The sequence below is a fragment of the Platalea leucorodia genome (assembly GCF_965183815.1).
Source record: "Platalea leucorodia genome assembly, chromosome: 28".
In the NCBI taxonomy this organism is placed as follows: Eukaryota; Metazoa; Chordata; class Aves; order Pelecaniformes; family Threskiornithidae; genus Platalea; species Platalea leucorodia.
In genome coordinates, this window is record NC_138850.1 from 200,527 (window position 1) to 218,051 (window position 17,525).

At 51.8% G+C, this 17,525-nt stretch overlaps 2 protein-coding genes across 2 annotated transcripts; one reads left to right on the forward strand and one right to left on the reverse strand.

Annotated features, from left to right (window-relative positions):
• Positions 1 to 249: 249 nt before the first annotated feature.
• On the reverse strand, positions 250 to 4,118 carry LOC309601029 (zinc finger protein RFP-like). Its single transcript, XM_082333837.1, has 7 exons — positions 3,687 to 4,118; positions 2,910 to 3,005; positions 2,322 to 2,552; positions 2,108 to 2,130; positions 1,705 to 1,820; positions 1,483 to 1,512; positions 250 to 939 (listed from the first exon to the last, which is right to left on the reverse strand). The coding sequence occupies exons 1-7, from the start codon at positions 4,104 to 4,106 to the stop codon at positions 425 to 427; spliced, it is 1,431 nt and encodes a 476-aa protein (XP_082189963.1). The 5' UTR covers positions 4,107 to 4,118; the 3' UTR covers positions 250 to 424.
• A 4,000-nt stretch (positions 4,119 to 8,118) lies between these two features.
• LOC309601030 (E3 ubiquitin-protein ligase TRIM39-like) lies at positions 8,119 to 13,467 on the forward strand. Its single transcript, XM_082333838.1, has 6 exons — positions 8,119 to 8,585; positions 9,604 to 9,699; positions 10,405 to 10,635; positions 11,352 to 11,374; positions 12,110 to 12,225; positions 12,871 to 13,467. Exons 1-6 carry the CDS (start codon positions 8,166 to 8,168, stop codon positions 13,383 to 13,385), a joined length of 1,401 nt encoding a protein of 466 aa, XP_082189964.1. The 5' UTR covers positions 8,119 to 8,165; the 3' UTR covers positions 13,386 to 13,467.
• Positions 13,468 to 17,525: the final 4,058 nt, after the last annotated feature.

Here is a 17,525-nt window from a genome sequence, read left to right on the forward strand (position 1 = left end):
CTGGGTGCAGGCACAGCCAATCCACAGGCTTTGTGCAAATACCAGGAATGGGATTTAGTTAACCAAAACTCCAGCTCCCTGCCTTGAACCTGACATTCAGAAGCAGCAAATAACCAGACAGAGAAGAACGTTACAGCATGTAAGTCCTTTTACTTCATCTAAAACCATAAGACCACAGAAGCAGTCAAGCTGGTGCAGGATGCTGTGGGGCTGACATGGCTCCATTTGTCAGCCACTGATACCCCCATTTGAGGATGACCATTTGGGACACTGACCCACAGAAACGCTCAACCTTTTGGCATCACTGAGGATGGAAAGAGGCCAGAAAGGCCAGCTAGGACTTTAGTAGACGGAAGTCCTCTAAAGTGCTGGAAATACGGATGTTGGGGACATAAAACTTGTGTTTGGGTAAGAAGGGAGAGCTTCAGGGACACAATGTGATCTGGGACCCCTCGCTCCACACCAGGAACCAGGGATGAATACTCTCCCCTTTAAATGAAGCTGCTGGGAAAGTGAATATCAGAGCCCTCTTATCGGCATCAAAAAATGCCACCTGACCCTTTTCATAGTCCAGGGAGACCCGGACCCTTCTGGGGACCTGGATCTGGTATAGCGGGATACGCTCAAGGGAGGTGAGAGCCCAAAACTGACCCTCACAGAGACCCATAGACCAGAGCTCCATCTCGGGGCTCACAGCGGTCTCTTCCCTCCTCCTCAGGGACTCCCTGGCCACCCCCACAGCCCAGGAGCCTTCGGGTGTCACCTCCACTTCCCAGCAGCATCTCCCCGAAGTGATGCCCTCGCAGCCCAGCACACAGGGATCGATGCCAAACCCCTCAGCAGATGGGTCCTGCTGGGCTTCTTCCCACCTCACGCTCCTCCCGTCTGCTGACACGATGAGCTGGGGGTGAGCCGTGGATGGATCCAGGGTCACCTTCACTGCAAGGGGCAGAGAGTAGAGCATCAGAGGAAACCAAACCATTTCCCATGGTCTCGGTTTCTGCCTCACTGCTGGGATTGAGTGGGGAGGTCCTGCAGCACCATCCATCCCATTGCTCGGGATGCTCTGCCCTTGCTGCAGGGGCAGACATTGGTTGCTTTCCCCAACCCACAGGACCCAGGCAAACATCAGAAGATTCCCAAGGGAGCAAGAGAACAAGCCCCGAAGCAGATGAGTAGGAGACCCCTACCCTTTTTTGTGCCCAAAATACCAAACTAGGCATTTGTCCCCTTAACACATTGACACGAGGGGCAGACTCAGTCTTCATGCAGCTTAGCAGCTCCATTGAAAGAAATGAATCCATCAACACATTATGGTGAGGCTTCCCTGACTCCTTATGGTGCTTTTGGCCCCCCCTACCATTCATTGTTTTGTTCAGATGCGGTCCCCAGATGACCCTCCAACTCATGGCCCATCCCATGTTGGGCTCAGCCTTCCCTTGGTCCTTCCCACTCCCTCACCTCCAGGAGATGCGGACTTACTCTTTTCAGGCAGCTCAAACATCAGGATGTCTAAAAAGGGGAGAAGAGACATTATCTGATATAACATGCAGCTATCAGCGTGAACATGAAAACAGAGAGGTGGTTCTGCCACGCTGAGATCACTTCTATAATTGCAATCAAATACAATTTACACTCTAAGTAAATAAATACAATTTATGCTTGCACAGGTATTGCTCCACCTCCCCAGCCCACACTCAGTACCTTGGAAGCTCCTCAGAGTCTCCTCTAGCACAACATTTTTCTCCCTGAAGTGACTGATTTTCTTTTCCAGCTCTGGAAGAAGTAAGGGGGGCTGCTGGAAGTTTTCCTTTTCAAACCTAGAGAAGAAGGACAGGAGAGGTGAGGATGCATCTCCTCAGAGAGAGACCAAGAAATCTTTTGTGCAGACCCATAGCTCAGAGGAGCTGGTGCAGGCTTTAATAAACCTGCTGCACATTCAACGATGGGTAAAGACCCCTTTGCTCAGAACCTCTGTCCACAAAGCCAAACATTTGACTTCTGGCTGAGGTTTTGTAAAGGCTTTCCTGTACCTGTCCTGTCAAACACAAGGTCCAACCTCCCTCCCCAGCCTGGGATGGAAGGAGAAGCTCAGGAAGCCCCATACCTGCTCAAGGTGCCTCTGATGTCCTGGAAGGGAGAGAGAGAAGAGGAAACAGTGAATGGGTCTTAGCAGCAAAACATCTACTGAAACCTCAACAGCATGGATGTGGCTTTGGAGCTAAGCACAGCCTGCATTCGGCAGCACCACGGAGCAACACCCAGAGCCAGAAAATAGCCTGGAGCCCAGTGGTGATAACCTGGATTCTCTTTTCCCTCACCTGCAGAAATTTGCTTGCTGGTTGCTGGCACTTCTCCTCCATCTCCTGGATCAAGGTATCCAGATGAGAGATCTCCTTTGTCAGGCTAGTGATGTTTTCTTCCTGCATTTTCTCAATGTCCCTCTCCAGGTCCCCCAGCTGAGCCAGCAGGTGATGGGCATGGTCCTCCAGGAAGAGACGCAACCCTTCGAACTTGGAGAAAACCCTCTGCCGCTCAGCTTCAGTCTTCTCCTGCAAGGAGGGGACACGAGAAGGGAAGAGTAGGGTGGAGAAGGATACAGCAAAGTCCCACACATGCCAGTGACTGCGCACCTAGAAAGAGTCAGCGTCTCGAGTATCCTATATCCTTTATATATATGTATATATTGCTTTGCATTCGGCAATTGAGTGCCTAGCAGGGCTCCAGGCTCTGCCTGTTCTTTTTTTCCCTACAACGCAGACAAAAGTCAGGCAGCGTTTGGTTTGGTACCTGGGGAGGGACCCCAGCCCCAAGGCAGTGCAGGATGATCACCGCCTGGCGTCACATCTAAAGCCAAGGGGAGACATCCAGACCCTCATGAAAACATCCCTCCTCATGAAAACATTTACCAAGTACTCCCAGCTTCTCCTCATTTCAGCCTCGCGAAACCCCAGGAGTTTGTCTCTGTCTTCCTTCACGGCTTGCAGATGAGCCTGGATTTGTCCCTGAGGGCAAAAAAAAAAATAAGGACCCCATGTCTCTGGAGATTGAAACAGCCTAAAAAAAAAATACTCTGGGGAGGGGATTGCACCGTGGTCAGCTCCAGAGTTTCTCCTTGTGTCCCTCTTGGTCCAGAAGGATCCCGAGCTTAAGACCTGGGAATGCTTTAAATGGAAATAAATGCCACATAGTGGAAAAAGCTTTCTGCACCAGCCTTTGATTGCATCGGATCCTTTCTTTGAGCTGATTTAACTCACTGATGCAGCAGGAAGGCATCCTTATTTTTATTGGACCATGTTCCTGCTGATTTAGAGAGCATCTTGGGATCAGCAGGTGTCCAGTAAACACCAGAGCTGGGCAAAGGCTTGAATTTTGCAGCATGCAAGAGGGGATTAAGACCTCACCCCTTCAGCCACAGAGCATCAGATTCTCAGACGAGAACTGAGACAGCAGAAGCACTGGTGCATGGTCTACGCTGTCATTTTGAAACGGGCCAGTTTGCTCTGCGGGAAGAGCAGAGGCAAATGCCGAGGGGGACAACGTTTCTTGCCCCCAGCCTACTGCCCTGGGTGGGGGGCGAGATGTTTCACAGCCTGATGGTAATGTGCTGTGAGGGGAACATCAAGCCCTGATGGTGCTGGTCTGGCTCCTAGTGCACATCTAGATGGAAAAAAAATCCCCTTTACCTTGTATTCCTGGACAGCATCTTGCACAGGAAGCATCGTGTGAGACCGGTGCGCCCGGGACTCCCGGCAGATCACGCAGATGAAGGCTTCATCATCTTTGCAGAAGACCTTCAGAGGCTCTCGGTGCCTCTCGCATCCTTCCTCCTCAACTGTCTCCCCTCTGGCCACCTGCAAACTCAACCGCTTGGCTATTTCGAGCACGCGCGCCAGCTCTCGGCTGGGTCGAAAGTTTCTCTCCGGTGCCGTCTCCTGGCACTGCGGGCAGGAGAAATTCGCCGTGGACCACTCCCAGCAGCGGGTGATGCATGCCCGGCAGAAGTTGTGACCGCAGTGGATGGAGACGGGGTCTCGGAAATACTCGAGGCAGATGGGGCAGGAGGCTTCGCTGGGGAGCTCTGCGGTGGGGCTCGGCGCAGCCATGGGGCCCCTGATGTGAGCCGCGAGAGGTCAGCCACTTTCATTTTCCTCTGAGCAAGGGAAAGGCGTTTCCCTTCCTGCCGCCCCCAGGGCGGGCAGAGACAGAGCTGAGCCTGGGTGGGAAGGTAGAGAGCAGATGATGGCCAAAGTCCTCCTGGTTTCATCCCCCAGGGTGGTCTCCATACCCAAAAAGGTCGGCATTTGCAGTCCGTACCAGTTCCTGGTACCCACAGACTGGCAGGGAGGAAGGATGGGGAAAGGGAGCCCTGCCAAGTCTGAGGGTGAGACCCGCATCCTGGAAGGGGGCTGGGCATGGGGGCGAAGAGGATTTGGGGAGGGGGCTTGGCATAGAAAAATGGGGAAAAGCATCCATGGAAAAGGTGAGGCTGAAGATGGCTTGGGAAGGAGGTTGCATATCGCAGCGAGGGTGAAGGAGGAATGAAGCCAGAAGTGGGGGCTGAGGGGCACCCACGTGGAATGGGAGAAGGGTCCCAGGATGGGGAGAGGGTCTGGTCCTCCTCTCAGCAGCAAATCAATGCTGTCGGGACATGTGGGGCCAGCATCGGTTCTGCCTCTGCAGCAAAGAGAGCCCAAAGGGGGTGGGGGGAAGCAGGAAAGGGAGGTGGGAAATGGGACCCCATCCAGCTCCCTCTGATCCTGGAAAATTTGCAGCTCATGCCTCCCCCCCCTCCCCCTCCCTCCAGCTTCAGGCATTAAACTGCTCCCATCTTCTGTGTTGCAAATCAGGATCAATCCCCAAGGCCTGGTTTATTAGCATAGTATTTCTCCAGGTACTGATAGATGCCAGCACCCCAGGCATCCCATTTCCAGCACAAAAGGGGCTGGATGCCCCAGCCAAGAGCAACCTCCTCCCCTTGCTCCCTGCTGGGAAAAGCAACACTTAGTCCTTACATCCCTCTGGGAAAGTTTTGTCTGCACCAGGGGGGCTTTGAACCTCTTTAGCATTTGAACTATCCTTTTGAGCTGACCCATTTGTAGCTTTGGCCATCGCCATCCTGTCCTCTCCACCTCTGCACAGCCAGGCATCAACCAGGCTGAAAACAGATAATTCATTTCCCAATGGACCTATTTTTCAGCCCAAGCAGTTCTCTCATCTGGCTGATCCCCTGAAAGCAAGATCTACAGGAAAAAGCACCCCTTTCCCTGGTCTGTGTTTAGATTTAACCCTGAAACTGTGGGAAGGGGAGGCAGGAGCAAAACCACGCAACGCAAAGAAAGGAGAAAACTGAGGCAGGGTGGTTTGTGCCTGATGCTTAATTGTGGTTGCCCCCAGCCCCGTATCTATGCCTTCAAGCAATTAAGCAGAATCCCACAGAAAACCTTTGATTACTAATTTTCTTTTTCCTCTTGCACAGAGGCATTGAGCAAATGTCTTCCTCACCTTCAAAACAGAGCCTCCAGCTCCCTCTTGAGACCACGCTCACTAACAGTCCCTGTTGCTTACACACGGCCAATTAAGGGCTCGTTTGGAGAGGAGTGTCATTATTTTTAGTCTGTCTCATGCCCAACCCATTTTACTGCATGGACAGCTGTAATGCAAAGCTTTAGTTGTAAAAAACCGCACCAAATCCACCTTTAGAAGCTGAGCCAGGTTATCCACGAAGTCAAATCAAGCCTTTCGTGAGTTTTGCCCTAAGGTTTGGGTTTGATATTGAGGGAGATGGATACACTTAAGTACTCCATGGTTCCCTTCTCTATGACTTGGTGCTATTTAAGATCAAGTTCAGCATCACCTAGACATGGCAAGTGATGCTTTGCTCACTTCTCAGTCTCTCCCTTAGCATACACATCCCTCACCCAGATCTCTCCCACACCGACGATGGGATCAAACACCCCCACAACACCCATATTTTCTCCATCCTGGGAGAGGCAGCACCAAAACTCTGCTGAATTTTTTCAGGGGGTAAAATTCTCTTACTGAGGACACTGCAGTAATGAATCGTGAAGGGATGGATCAGCAGAGTCCACAGCCACGCACAGATGCTCCTCCAAGGCAGCTTGCAAAAGGACTGTACCCCAGGACTGAGCTTAAATAGAGTCCCTGGTCCATGGGCAGGGAGTGGAGGGTCCCAAGTGGGGCTGCTTAGGGCTGTTAATGCTCATCAGTGCCCCCGGGGCTTGACAAAATCAGCTGACGTTGCTGGGTTTGGAGAAGCTGAGATGTTTTTCCAGGCACATCAAGCCCAAAAGAGGCACAGCAAAGAGCAAAGCAGCTGCAGGCGATCGCTGGGAGATTGATTACTCTGATTATGTGACTCATGTAGGTAATTGGGGAGGAAGTGTGGCTTTTGGCGCTGGGGCAGAGGTGATGATGCTGGAGAGAAAACATTGTCCTAAATGCAAAAGTCACAGTCAAGCAGTCCCTCAGGGCTATCCATCCCAACACCAGTCTCTCTGCCCATCTCATTCCCCACTAAATCAACCCTTAACTCTGGATTAACAACAACAAAAAAAAGTGTCCTGAGTATGAAACTGTACCGCAGGTTTCAGTCTGAGTGTTCGTGTGCGCAGAGCGCTGCACCGGAAAATCGTGACCCCTGAAAACACTTGCAAACAAATAACGGCGGATGAGTTATTTACTGATGTTCTCAGAAAATGTGTCACTTCGTTACCCAGCCTCAGCCCAATGCAAATAAGCCCCGTTCGCTTCGGCACGCGAAGGGTTTTGGACAGGGAGCGGTTCTTCCACATGCTACAGGTCCATGGGATTGGGGTTTCTTGTCTTAAGAGGAAGAAGAACGACATTGCTGTCCCTCCAGGAGAGCCACAGAGGGATGGAGGGGGGGAGATTTGCTACATTTGCTACTTTGGTGTTGTGAAACCCAGTTTGGGATGAGGTCTAGGTGGATTTGGGGGCTCAATGCTACAGCCTGAGGTGAGGGACTTTGCAGGAAAAGCAGAGATGCCAAGGGTTTTAAAAACTGATACACAAAAGGCAGGGGCAGGCACGTTTATGCAGGCAGGCACCCAGCCGACCGTGCAAGGTCAGTGGAGCTGGAGTAAAGTGACATTGCATATCGAAAAGCAGCTGTGGGAGGAGAGATTTCCATTGCTGGAAGGTTGTTCCTGAAATATCACCTTTTTTCCCCAAAACGTGGCAGCTGAGGGCGGAAGGAAGCTCTCCTGCAGCGCGGTGGGATCTTGGGTGAAGGACAACCCATTTCTGAGCAGATTGAGTGAGGGGTATGGCCGGTTGTGGAGTTATTTCATTTACAGGGTGGAAGAAAATCCCCTCCCTTCCTTAATTGCAGGCAAGCTTGGAAGAAAAGGAAAATTAAAGATAACAGGGTGAGTGGTAATCGGCTGCCGCTTGACTCTAGGCTCAGCCCTGAACCATGAAAGAAATGGCATCGTGTTTAAAAGGAGAATCGAAAGCAACAATAAAAGTATTTATAGCCGCACGTACACATGCAGAAATGAGGATGCTGACAGGATGGCGGTGAAGCCGGCAGTTAGGTATGATAAATAATAAAGAGCTGAAATGAGCAGCAAAGGAAGTGTCTCGGTGGTTTAACTTGAAGAAGAGAGACTTAACTGCAGCAGGAGACTTGCTTAAGCTCTATCTTCATGGCTGTGCCCTTCAATTAATAAATGAAAAGTGCATTTATTAATGAGCAATGAAACCAGGATGGTTTCTGGGTGCCAGACCCCATGGGGAGGCTTAGGGCAGGGGCTACCCCTCCATTTGCCTGGGTATTTTTTTGGGGAGGGGGTGTCATACAGAAGCTGCAGGTGGATCTCTAACAAGCCAGGAGATTATGAAGGATGTTTATTTTCCATTTCATCTCTTCTCAACCCACCAGGGTCCCTGGGGAAAGGGGGATTCTCCCTTCCCCTCTGCAGCTGCTCAGTGCAGCATTTTGCTCGGCAGTGGTCGAGCAACCCGGAGAAAACCTGGTGCATCTCAGCAGCAAAACTCCTCTGCCGCTTGCTTTCACCTCCCTCAGGGCCCGAGACACCTGCAGGAAGGGGAGCAGCCAACGGGCAAGACCAGCCGGGGCGGAAAACGAAAGCTGTCCCGTCATCCTCGCCACCGAGACCATGGCTGCAGACAGCCCCGCCGAAAGTTTCCACGATGAAGCCTCCTGCTCCATCTGCCTGGGCTTCTTCCAGGACCCCGTCTCCATCCATTGCGGTCACAACTTCTGCCGGGCGTGCATCACCCGTTGCTGGGAAGAAACCGAGGAGAATTTTGCCTGCCCTCAGTGCAAAGAGACGGCCCCGGAGAGAAACCTGAGACCCAACCGGGAGCTGGCAAAAATCATCGAGATAGCCAAGCGGCTGAGCTTGCAGGCAGCCAAAGGAGGGGCAGGGGGGGAGAGGCTGTGCGAGAAGCACCAGGAAGCTCTGAAACTCTTCTGCGAGGAGGATCAGATCCCCATCTGCCTGGTTTGCCGAGAGTCCCAGGCTCACCGGGTCCACGCCGTGGTCCCCATCGAGGAGGCTGCGGAGGAGCACAAGGTGGGAGGTTCTCCGATCGTGGCGTGGGGATGAGGGAGGAGGAGGGGGCCGGGTCAGAGAGCTGCCCTGTGGGTTGCTCTGCTTGCAGACATCTGGATTTCTACCCCTTTCAATCTGCTTTCTCCATCGTGCCATGAGCACTGGATAACAGCCACCCCCACCCTGCCTGCTCTGTGCTCCCCCTCGCTTACATTGCTGGTCACCCCGACTGTCTTGAAGCGGTCGTTTCCATATCATCGTGGTGTCCTCATATAAATCATGCTGGAAAGGAGCCCAGGAGATCATCTAACCCAACCTCCTGCTCAAAGCAGGGTCAGCTATGCTGTCTCGGACATTTGGGGTGCAGGAGATGCTGCATGTAGATGTTCAGGACAGAATCTGGTCTTACGGTGCTGGTGTGCAAGGCAGGGTTGGGTTTTCCAGCACATTAATGGTCCGGGCTCCAGTTTCACTGTGTGCGTGTGCCGGTTGTTGTGAAAACTGATTTTGCTGAAGGTGGGGAGAAAAATTTGCTCTCACCGCAGATGTGTGATGTAGCCCTGGTCTCACCACACAAGGGTGATGGAGGGTATGGTCTCCCCACCATAAACTGGCTTGAATGACCCATCCAGACTTCGAGGTTGTGACCAAAAGCACATTCCTTGGCAGCTGAACTGGGCAAACAGCCCAAGCTTATAAGTTTTGGGTCAGCACTGAGCACAGGCTGAACCTGAGCAGATGCCAGCAGGGTCTCCCCAATCATTTAAAGCTCCTTTTCCCTTGATTTCATCCTTTGCCTGAGTCTTTCCCAATCTATGCCATGAATTTCACCCTGGCTGTTGGAGAAAGCAACCAGTTCTGGCTGCCCTGCTCTCCCAGAAATCAGGGCTTATGAATTCCCAGAGCCAGATTATCGTGTTATGAAGCAGGGAAGAACCTGAGTTTGTAGGAGAGAAACCTGGATAGGTGGGATGAGGGTAGAGGGATGGACCGGCTAGGGGAAGAATATGCACCAAAACCATCTTTCTTCTTCACTCAGGAGAAATTCCAGGCTCATGTGCAGATCCTGAAGGACAGGAGAGAAAAGCTGCTGGGGCTGAAAACAGCCGAGGAAGGGAAAAGCCTGAACTTCCTCGTAAGTGTCTATCCCTGGGTGGCAATGGCTTTCTCCCTTTCCTTTTGGTTGTCCCTCTGGCCACGGTGATGGATGTGGAGACATGAGATGTGCCATGGCCAAAGATCACATCTTCACGGTCCCTTGCACGTGCACGGGAATGTCCTCTCCGTTGCAATAAGGTCTGGGCAGTCGTGACAGCCTGTCCCCATAGTAGATGAGAAGATACTCCCGTTTTCCCCGTGTCTCCTGCTCTTTGTACATCTTAGCAGGCTGGGAGCATGTGTTGGATTTTGCCAGGTTATTGCTGATCTTTTTCTTCCTCAGTTTGCTCACAAGTGGGGCATATTCCCAGATTCCCCGTATTAATACATACAGAAAATGAGAATCACCCAATTGCTTCTTTCTTGCCTTATTTTCCCTTTTCCTGACTTCTTTTGCTGACTAATCTGTTTATGGTTTTATTTTTGTCTTCCCTTGTTGTTCAAAGGTCTGGAGCATTTCGGGTACAAAGATTACAGTCCATGGGAAATGCCCTTTGCCAGCAACTTCAACCTAGAAATGGAAAAAAAAAAAAGTCTTAATTATTCCTGTGCTCTGCAATGGGCACTGGAATTTATGGCTGTGTTATAAGTCATCACGTTAAATCGGCTCCGTTGCAACTTTTCTCGACCATTTTTGTCCCCAGCCCTGCCTCTCCCTTGCGTGTGTCGGTTCTCGTTGCAGGAACAAGTGGAAACGGAGAGACAGAAGGTTGTGTCTGAGGTCAAGGAGCTGCACCAGTTTGTGGAGGGACAGGAACGTCTCCTCTTGGACCGGCTGGCAAAGCTGGACCAGGAGATCATGAGGAGACAGGAGGAGAACATCAACAGGCTCTTGGAGGAGATCTCCTCCGTCGGCGAGCAGATCCGTGAACTGGAGGAGAAGTGTCAGCAGCCTGCGTGTGAATTCCTGCAGGTGAGACCTCAGGCCCCTCTGAAGACCGTTGGCCTTGAACACCACTGGTGCCACCAGTCCAGGAGTCAAATTAATTCTAAATACTCTTTTTAAAATCTATCTTTCAAAGCTTTTTTTTTTTTTTTTTAAATTATTTTCTTCAGCGATCACAAGAATGGCCCAACTGTCCACTTGAATATTTTAAATCACCCACAGTCCGTTTAAATCGATGTCTGTTTACATGGGTATGGGATTCATCCATCTGGTCGTACATGTCTACCTCCAAAACAGCTGTCCAAGTTCCTTCGTACGCAGTGGAGAAACAACAGGCACTCGTCTTTAGGTAGTCCTCCAAACCCACCAGCTGAGCCCACCTCCAGGCTCTGGTGAACTCCTGATTTAAAACACTCAAAATGCTGAAGCAGGGGTGTGCGTTAGCAGCAATAACGCCCATACAGGAAGAGCAGGGACATGAAAGGTGGTGGGTGAGGGCAGATAACTACAACGAGTTGCTCATTAACTGATGTTGCCATGACCTCACCTAACGCCCCAGCAGATCTGCAAACACTGTGCAGGCAGATCGCTATTAAGGGACTCATTTCAGACCCATAATTTAGACAGAGCGGTGCCTTGAGTTGCCCGAGGTCACCCCACAGCCCTGCGGTAGCTGCTTGTTGTTTCCTATCAGGCTGACTTTGCTCTGACCTAATGCTCCTTCTCTCATCTTTCCCTTGTAGGACAGCAGAAGCATCTTGAGCAGGTTTGCGGCTCCTTTCACGTGTTCTCGCGGTGTTAATGTTGTAATCTCTACGGTGTTGACACTGATGGACTCCAAAACCCCAGCCACTTATGATCCCCGTATGCTAGGGACTGTATAGACATATAGGAGAAAACTAGGACACCGCAAAAGCTCCAAGTAGGATGCTGAAGACCCAGGAAAGGTATCAGATGGGATGATGGTACCTCCAGCTCTGCTGCAGCTTCTTTATAGTCCATCCAAAACTACCTATTCCTGGAGGGCAGAGCTTTCACTCCCTGCCCTTGTCAAAAATAGCAAGCCAGCAGCTGAAAATATGCGGATGTTTAAACACTAAGGAGTGCATCCAGGTGGAAGGGAATCCAGTATGAACTTCCACCCCTACAACAGACCTCTTCATGTCCTCTTTGGACATGGATCGAGAAGGTGGGTTATTAGAAAGACAAAAGCGGGCAAGAAAAGGCATTTTTTATTGCCTGCATTTCCCTTGATGTACTGGTCATTTAGCCTTTACCATCCAGGGACTCTTCACTGGTGTTTGGGAACAAAATAGACACATACTCTGGGCCAGCAAACCCTTCTCTGGGAGCTTATTAATGAGTGCCCTTGGACCAAGCCTTTGCTCTAGTCCTACTATTACTTATTTCTTTATAAGAAATCCCAGTTGAAAATCGGTCAGTGCATAATGACAATTATGAGTGAAGGAAGTATTGTTGGAAAGGTCTTCCTTCTTTCCAGGCTTGAGAAGGACAGTGTCCAGAAGCCAGCAGAGACATCGCCTGAGCTGGGAGAGAAACCCACCGGTCCTCCTCAGAAAAATATTGCCCTCAAAGAGATGCTGATGAAATTTCAAGGTACAGAGAAACTGGGGAGGAGAGGGTTTGAGGTCGTGCTGGGTCTGTCTGCAGCAGGTCTAAGGAAGGAGATCTCAGCTAGGTAGGAGAAGTCCTGGTGAAATGGAGACATACTTCCAACATGCCCTGCAGAGCTGTAGCCATGTTAGCACAACAAGAAGAAATTACTCTAGCTGATTACATGAGAGAGGGCGAGTTTGCCTCCTGGCAGAGCTCGGGGAGCATGGTAAGTGTTGGGGTGCTGTGGGACCTCACGTAGGGTCAGCGTCGCCTTTGGAAATCACCTCTCTGAATGAGACCAAAGGTGAAAATTGCAAATATTTCCACATGGGAACTTAAAAAAGGAAAGTCATGGGATACCTGAGGCTTCCTTTCCTCTTTTCAATGGCCTGGAGGCTCCCGGCAAAAATATCCACACTTCAAAGCCTTACTTTTGCTCTAGACCAAGCTCCCTTCACGCAGCTGTCTTTTCTACTCTTCTGATCTTGCTTGGGGGCATAAAACCATTCCTGCTCTGCTCCAGCAAACAGGGACTAGGAGCTGGAGCATCCCAAGGCTAAACTGGGGGAAGATGGGGAAAACACGACCCTAATGCCCTTGAGGAGTGCGCTGTGCCTGTGATGCTCATCTTCTCTCTGTCCCCAGTAAGCTTGACGCTGGATCCAGAGACGGCGCATCCCCGGCTCGTCCTATCCGAGGATCGCAAGCGCGTGAGATGGGAAGACACCCGCCAGCCCGTACCCGACAACCCCAAGCGTTTCGATTCGTCTCGCTGCGTCCTGGGCTGCGAGGGTTTCAGCACGGGGAGGCATTACTGGGAGGTGGAGGTGGGCGATGGGGAAGCCTGGGCTGTCGGTGTCGCCAGGGAGTCGGTGAGAAGGAAGGGACGGATCAGCGTCAATCCCGAGGTGGGGATCTGGGCGGTGGGGCAGTGTGGGAGCCAGTACCAGGCTCTCACCTCTCCTACCATCCCCATCTCCCTCCTCGCTGCCCCCAAAGTGATTGGGATTTACCTGGACTATGAGGCGGGGCGAGTGGCATTTTTTGACTCCAATAACGAGGCACCGATCTTCACCTACCCCCCGACATCCTTTGCCGGGGAGAAAATCCTTCCCCTGCTCTGCCTGGGGAGGGGGTGCCAGTTCGCGCTCTCCCCCTGACCCTCCCATGGGACAGCATCCGCTCGAGTCTCACTCGCCGGGGTCCGGGGAGACCGCAGGGGCTCACCACCCCAGAGATGGCTTTGGGAGCATGAAGAAAGCGCTGTCTGGGATGGAAAATTCTCTTTTTCCAATCATTTATGTCAGCAAGAAGCATTGGTTGGTTCAGAGCTTGTAGAGGAGGGGGGTTGCCTTGCTGTCCCCCAAAAAACTGCATTGCTCTGTCATCGGGTGGCTTTGCTGGCGATGCTGCCCTGGTGCCTCCATGCCCATAAACCCCTTCCAAAAACTTCTCTGTCAGAGGACAGGGATGGAACCGAGCCGAACATGCGCTGAGCCAGTTCCCAGTTTCTGTCCCTCCACCCTCTCCGACTGCTCATGCATCCCTGCTGTCTGCTGGACCCTTTTTTTGGCTCGCCGAGCTTTCAGCTGCACGACTGAGCATAGATGCTGTGGACGACGATGCAAAAGCCTGGAGGGCTTCATGGTGGCTTCAAGTTTTATGCGATCAAGGTGGTAATAATCTAATCCAAGGGCGAGATAGGCAAGACCCGGTCTGGTGGAAGGATACTTTAAATCACCAAAAGTACCTGCATCCCTGGTGTGAGTTTGTGTTGGGTCGGTGCTTAGTGCTGTGTGATGTCCACACCTTGGGACGTTGTAAGGCGTCACTTCTCCATGTGCAGCCGTTCAGGCTATGATCCCTCCAGGGTCAGCGGAGAACGGTGGCAAGTATAGTTTATCGCACCTAGAAATGGCTCGACAAGCACATGCAGTATTTATTTCTCTCCTCTGATTACAGAGGGAGCCCAGATTGATTAGATGGCACTAGATTTTGATTAGAGAAATAAATCTTTCCCAAGGCAGAGTCGGCTTTAACCTCTTGTTGAGCAACAGGCTCGGGCCGAGCCGTTGCCTAATGGATATTTGGGGGTGTAAGGAGGAACCCAGGAGCGATGGAGGGTGCTCATGGGAGCATTTCCCAGTGGATGGAGTCAGTGTTTTCAGATATCCAAACCGATCGTACGGATGCGCCTTTGCTCGCTTGAAAAGCTTTGTTTGCCTCAGCTGCCGAATGCAAACTACGGAAATGAGAATAAGAAATTGCCTCCTTTGCAGCCTGGTCTTGTGGTTATTTTGTCCTGGCACTTCAAGGGCAGCGAGTGGGAACCTCTGCGAAACCCCCGGCTGGGCAGGGCAAGGTCTTATGGTAGCAATAACCACTCCTGCATCACGCTATGGTGCTTCTGCTGAAACTCCTGAAGGAGTTTAAGGACTGAAAAAGTCCTTAAGTCATAGTTAGGAGCCAAAATGCATTTCAGGAGCTTGGCCCTAAGTAGCAGGAGGTGACTGAAGGTGTTCTCGCAGGCCTCCACACACCCAGGTCTATGCAAAACCCTTCTGAAAGCTGCCGCACGCCCCACAATTATTTTTTTTTTGCATGCAGAGAACAGTCCTGCTTGTTTGGTTTGCATATGCCGGAGAATTCACAGCACGAGCAGCTCAGCCGGCGCTTCTCGTCATGCAACAGCGAGGCCGTGCGCCCCAGGGAGAGCACGTCCAGGATGGGCAACTCCAAACTGGTTCCCAGTAATGAGCAAGGGGAGTAAGGGGTTGTGCTGTTGTGCTGTGCCGCGGGGTGTCCTTTCCTTCCAGGAATCACCTGGATATGGATAAATCTGATCACTGGGCGGCCAGGAAAGCTGCTGTTTCCCAAAGGAAAGCCGCTGTTTCCCAAAGGAAAGCCATAGGCCGACCCTTCTGCTTGAGCTGCAGCGGGGATGAGGTGGAGGGTGCGGTGAGGACAGGGGGAAAGGACCGAAAAGAAATGGGAAAGGGGTCAAAAAAATGCAATAATTGGTGCTGCCTGCGATCCAGCGATGTGTGATGAGCTGCACACAGCCTCCCTGGTGGTCTAGTGGTTAGGATTCGGCGCTCTCACCGCCGCGGCCCGGGTTCCATTCCCGGTCAGGGAAGAGTCTTTTTTTCTCTCCTCCCAGACCCCTTTTTTAGGGAAAACCCTTTTCATATTATAACAAGACGACCCCCCTAAAAACATTCCTTACCCCCTCTTCTTGTTCTTACACCTTCCCACGCGTGCACACCTGCCCGGGCAGGGTGTTCCCTCCACCCTAACGCAGCCGCCAGGCATCCCCAAAGGTACCCGGCAGCGTGCTGCAGCCCAGCCTCCCCTTTTATATCATTTATTTTTTTAATCGGTGTTATTTACTATTTAGAAATGTTATTTCATATGGGTGGCAGCGAGAAATATTTATCCAAACCGTGCAATAAGCCGGGAGAAATCGGAAAGGTAGTATTTTCGGGGGGGGGGGAAACGGGGGGGAAGAGGGAAAAAAAAAATTTAAAGAAAACCCCCAAAGTAAGCAAGAATAAAAGGAAAATTTAGTGTTTCTGCCCGGTTTCGAACCGGGGACCTTTCGCGTGTGAGGCGAACGTGATAACCACTACACTACAGAAACACCGCTGCCCGGTCTCTCCTGCCTGCCCGCACCCTGCCTGCACCCTGCCTGCACATTCCGCCCTGCCCAAGTCGGCTCCGAGCCCCTCCGAGCCTCCTTCAAGGGCTGCTCCAAACCCCACCTTATTTTTGGGGGCCGCTCGGCTGATTTGAAGCAAACAAGCTGGTTTCACCACCGAGGAGTGCAAAAAAAGCCTGAATTCGGTTAAAAAAAAAAAAGCGAAACCCGCCCTTCCCACTCCACGGCGGGACAAAACACCAGTTTAAGAAATTTTTGGCGATGTAACCCCGCAGCGCTGGGGTGGTTTCGGCCGGAGGGAGCGGCGCAAAGGGGAAAATGAGGGTTTTTTTTGTAGGAATGAGCTCCCCCCCCCGCAAAAAAAAGGGAACCTGTCAGGAGTGGGATTTGAACCCACGCCTCCACACGGAGACCAGAATCCCCACGCTGCGGGAAGGCAGAGCCTTGAGTCTGGCGCCTTAGACCACTCGGCCATCCTGACGGCGCGGGGTTTGGGCCAGAAAAGGGAATACAGCGATGCTAAAAAGTACGTTTTTTTAGTTTTTAAATTTTTTAGGGACGCTTTATGGTGATTATCAGCGAGGGAGCACTGAAAAATCGGGAATGATTTCCAGCTGAGTCGTGGTAGCGTGGGGGAAAAAGTTAAGCGCCCAACGTGGGGCTCGAACCCACGACCCTGAGATTAAGAGTCTCATGCTCTACCGACTGAGCTAGCCGGGCTGCCCGAACCCCCCTTTCTGTCCTCATTTTGGTGCGGGGTTCGGGGGGTTTCAGCCCCTCTCTCCTGCCCCTGCGGGGGCCGGGAGCGGGGCGAAACCCCCCCAGCAGAGAAATTTGTTGGAAAGGCTGGAAAATCTCCCCCCCCCTCCCAGGTCCTGCGATGCAATTTTGGCATTTATGTTAATTTATGCCATTTTTTGGTCCTGCAATTAAAAACGGGGATGAGACGCTATCAAAGGCTTCCCAGCAGCAGGAAGGCGGTGTTCTGCGGGAATTCCGTGGAAAAGCTCTTTTTTCCCACGCGTGTTTTGGTACCAAGGGGGGGGGTAAGGATGGGGATACAGCAGAGGGCAGAGGGAGCCCCCAAAAACGGCCGAGGGGGTTTCTGTAGTGTAGTGGTTATCACGTTCGCCTCACACGCGAAAGGTCCCCGGTTCGAAACCGGGCAGAAACAACCCTAAATATTTCCCTTTTTACTCCTTTTCATGAACTTTGTCCATCGATATTCCTCCAAACTCTGCAATGGCCGCGGTTGCAAAAGTATCTATTCACGGCACAAGTTGCAGGTGGGGATGTATCTTAGTCTGGGTGTTAATATTTCCCCTGGGGACGCGGTGACACGCGGGTTCAGCGCAGCCTGGAGTCTCACCCCGTCGTGGGTGCATCGCTGCTCCTGTCCCCTGCGCTGGGGAAAACCGTCCTTTTTGGGTAGGAATGTGCAGGAATCCCTTCAAGCATCCCTGTCCCCCAGCATCCCCTGTCCCCTGATCCAGGGAAGGGGAGCGGAGTAAACGCTCTCCCAAATTCAGTCCCACCAAACCATAGGAATATTATTCTTACAGAAACAGCTCAATTGTTTTAACCTTCCATGACTTTAGAATTGCCTGTTTCTTTCTAGGGAGAGGCAGAAAGCCAGTACAGA

Excerpts from the sequence above, each read along its gene's own strand:
- LOC309601029 (XM_082333837.1), bottom strand. The coding sequence starts at position 4,106 with ATGGCTGCGCCGAGCCCCACCGCAGAGCTCCCCAGCGAAGCCTCCTGC. Across the intron at positions 2,553-2,909 it reads GGAGAAGCTGGGAGTACTTG|GAGAAGACTGAAGCTGAGCG; the intron begins GTAAATGTTTTC and ends CCCTCCTTGCAG. Across the intron at positions 1,513-1,704 it reads GACTCTGAGGAGCTTCCAAG|ACATCCTGATGTTTGAGCTG; the intron begins GTACTGAGTGTG and ends TCCCCTTTTTAG.
- LOC309601030 (XM_082333838.1), top strand. The coding sequence starts at position 8,166 with ATGGCTGCAGACAGCCCCGCCGAAAGTTTCCACGATGAAGCCTCCTGC. Across the intron at positions 9,700-10,404 it reads GGAAAAGCCTGAACTTCCTC|GAACAAGTGGAAACGGAGAG; the intron begins GTAAGTGTCTAT and ends TTCTCGTTGCAG. Across the intron at positions 12,226-12,870 it reads GATGCTGATGAAATTTCAAG|TAAGCTTGACGCTGGATCCA; the intron begins GTACAGAGAAAC and ends CTCTGTCCCCAG.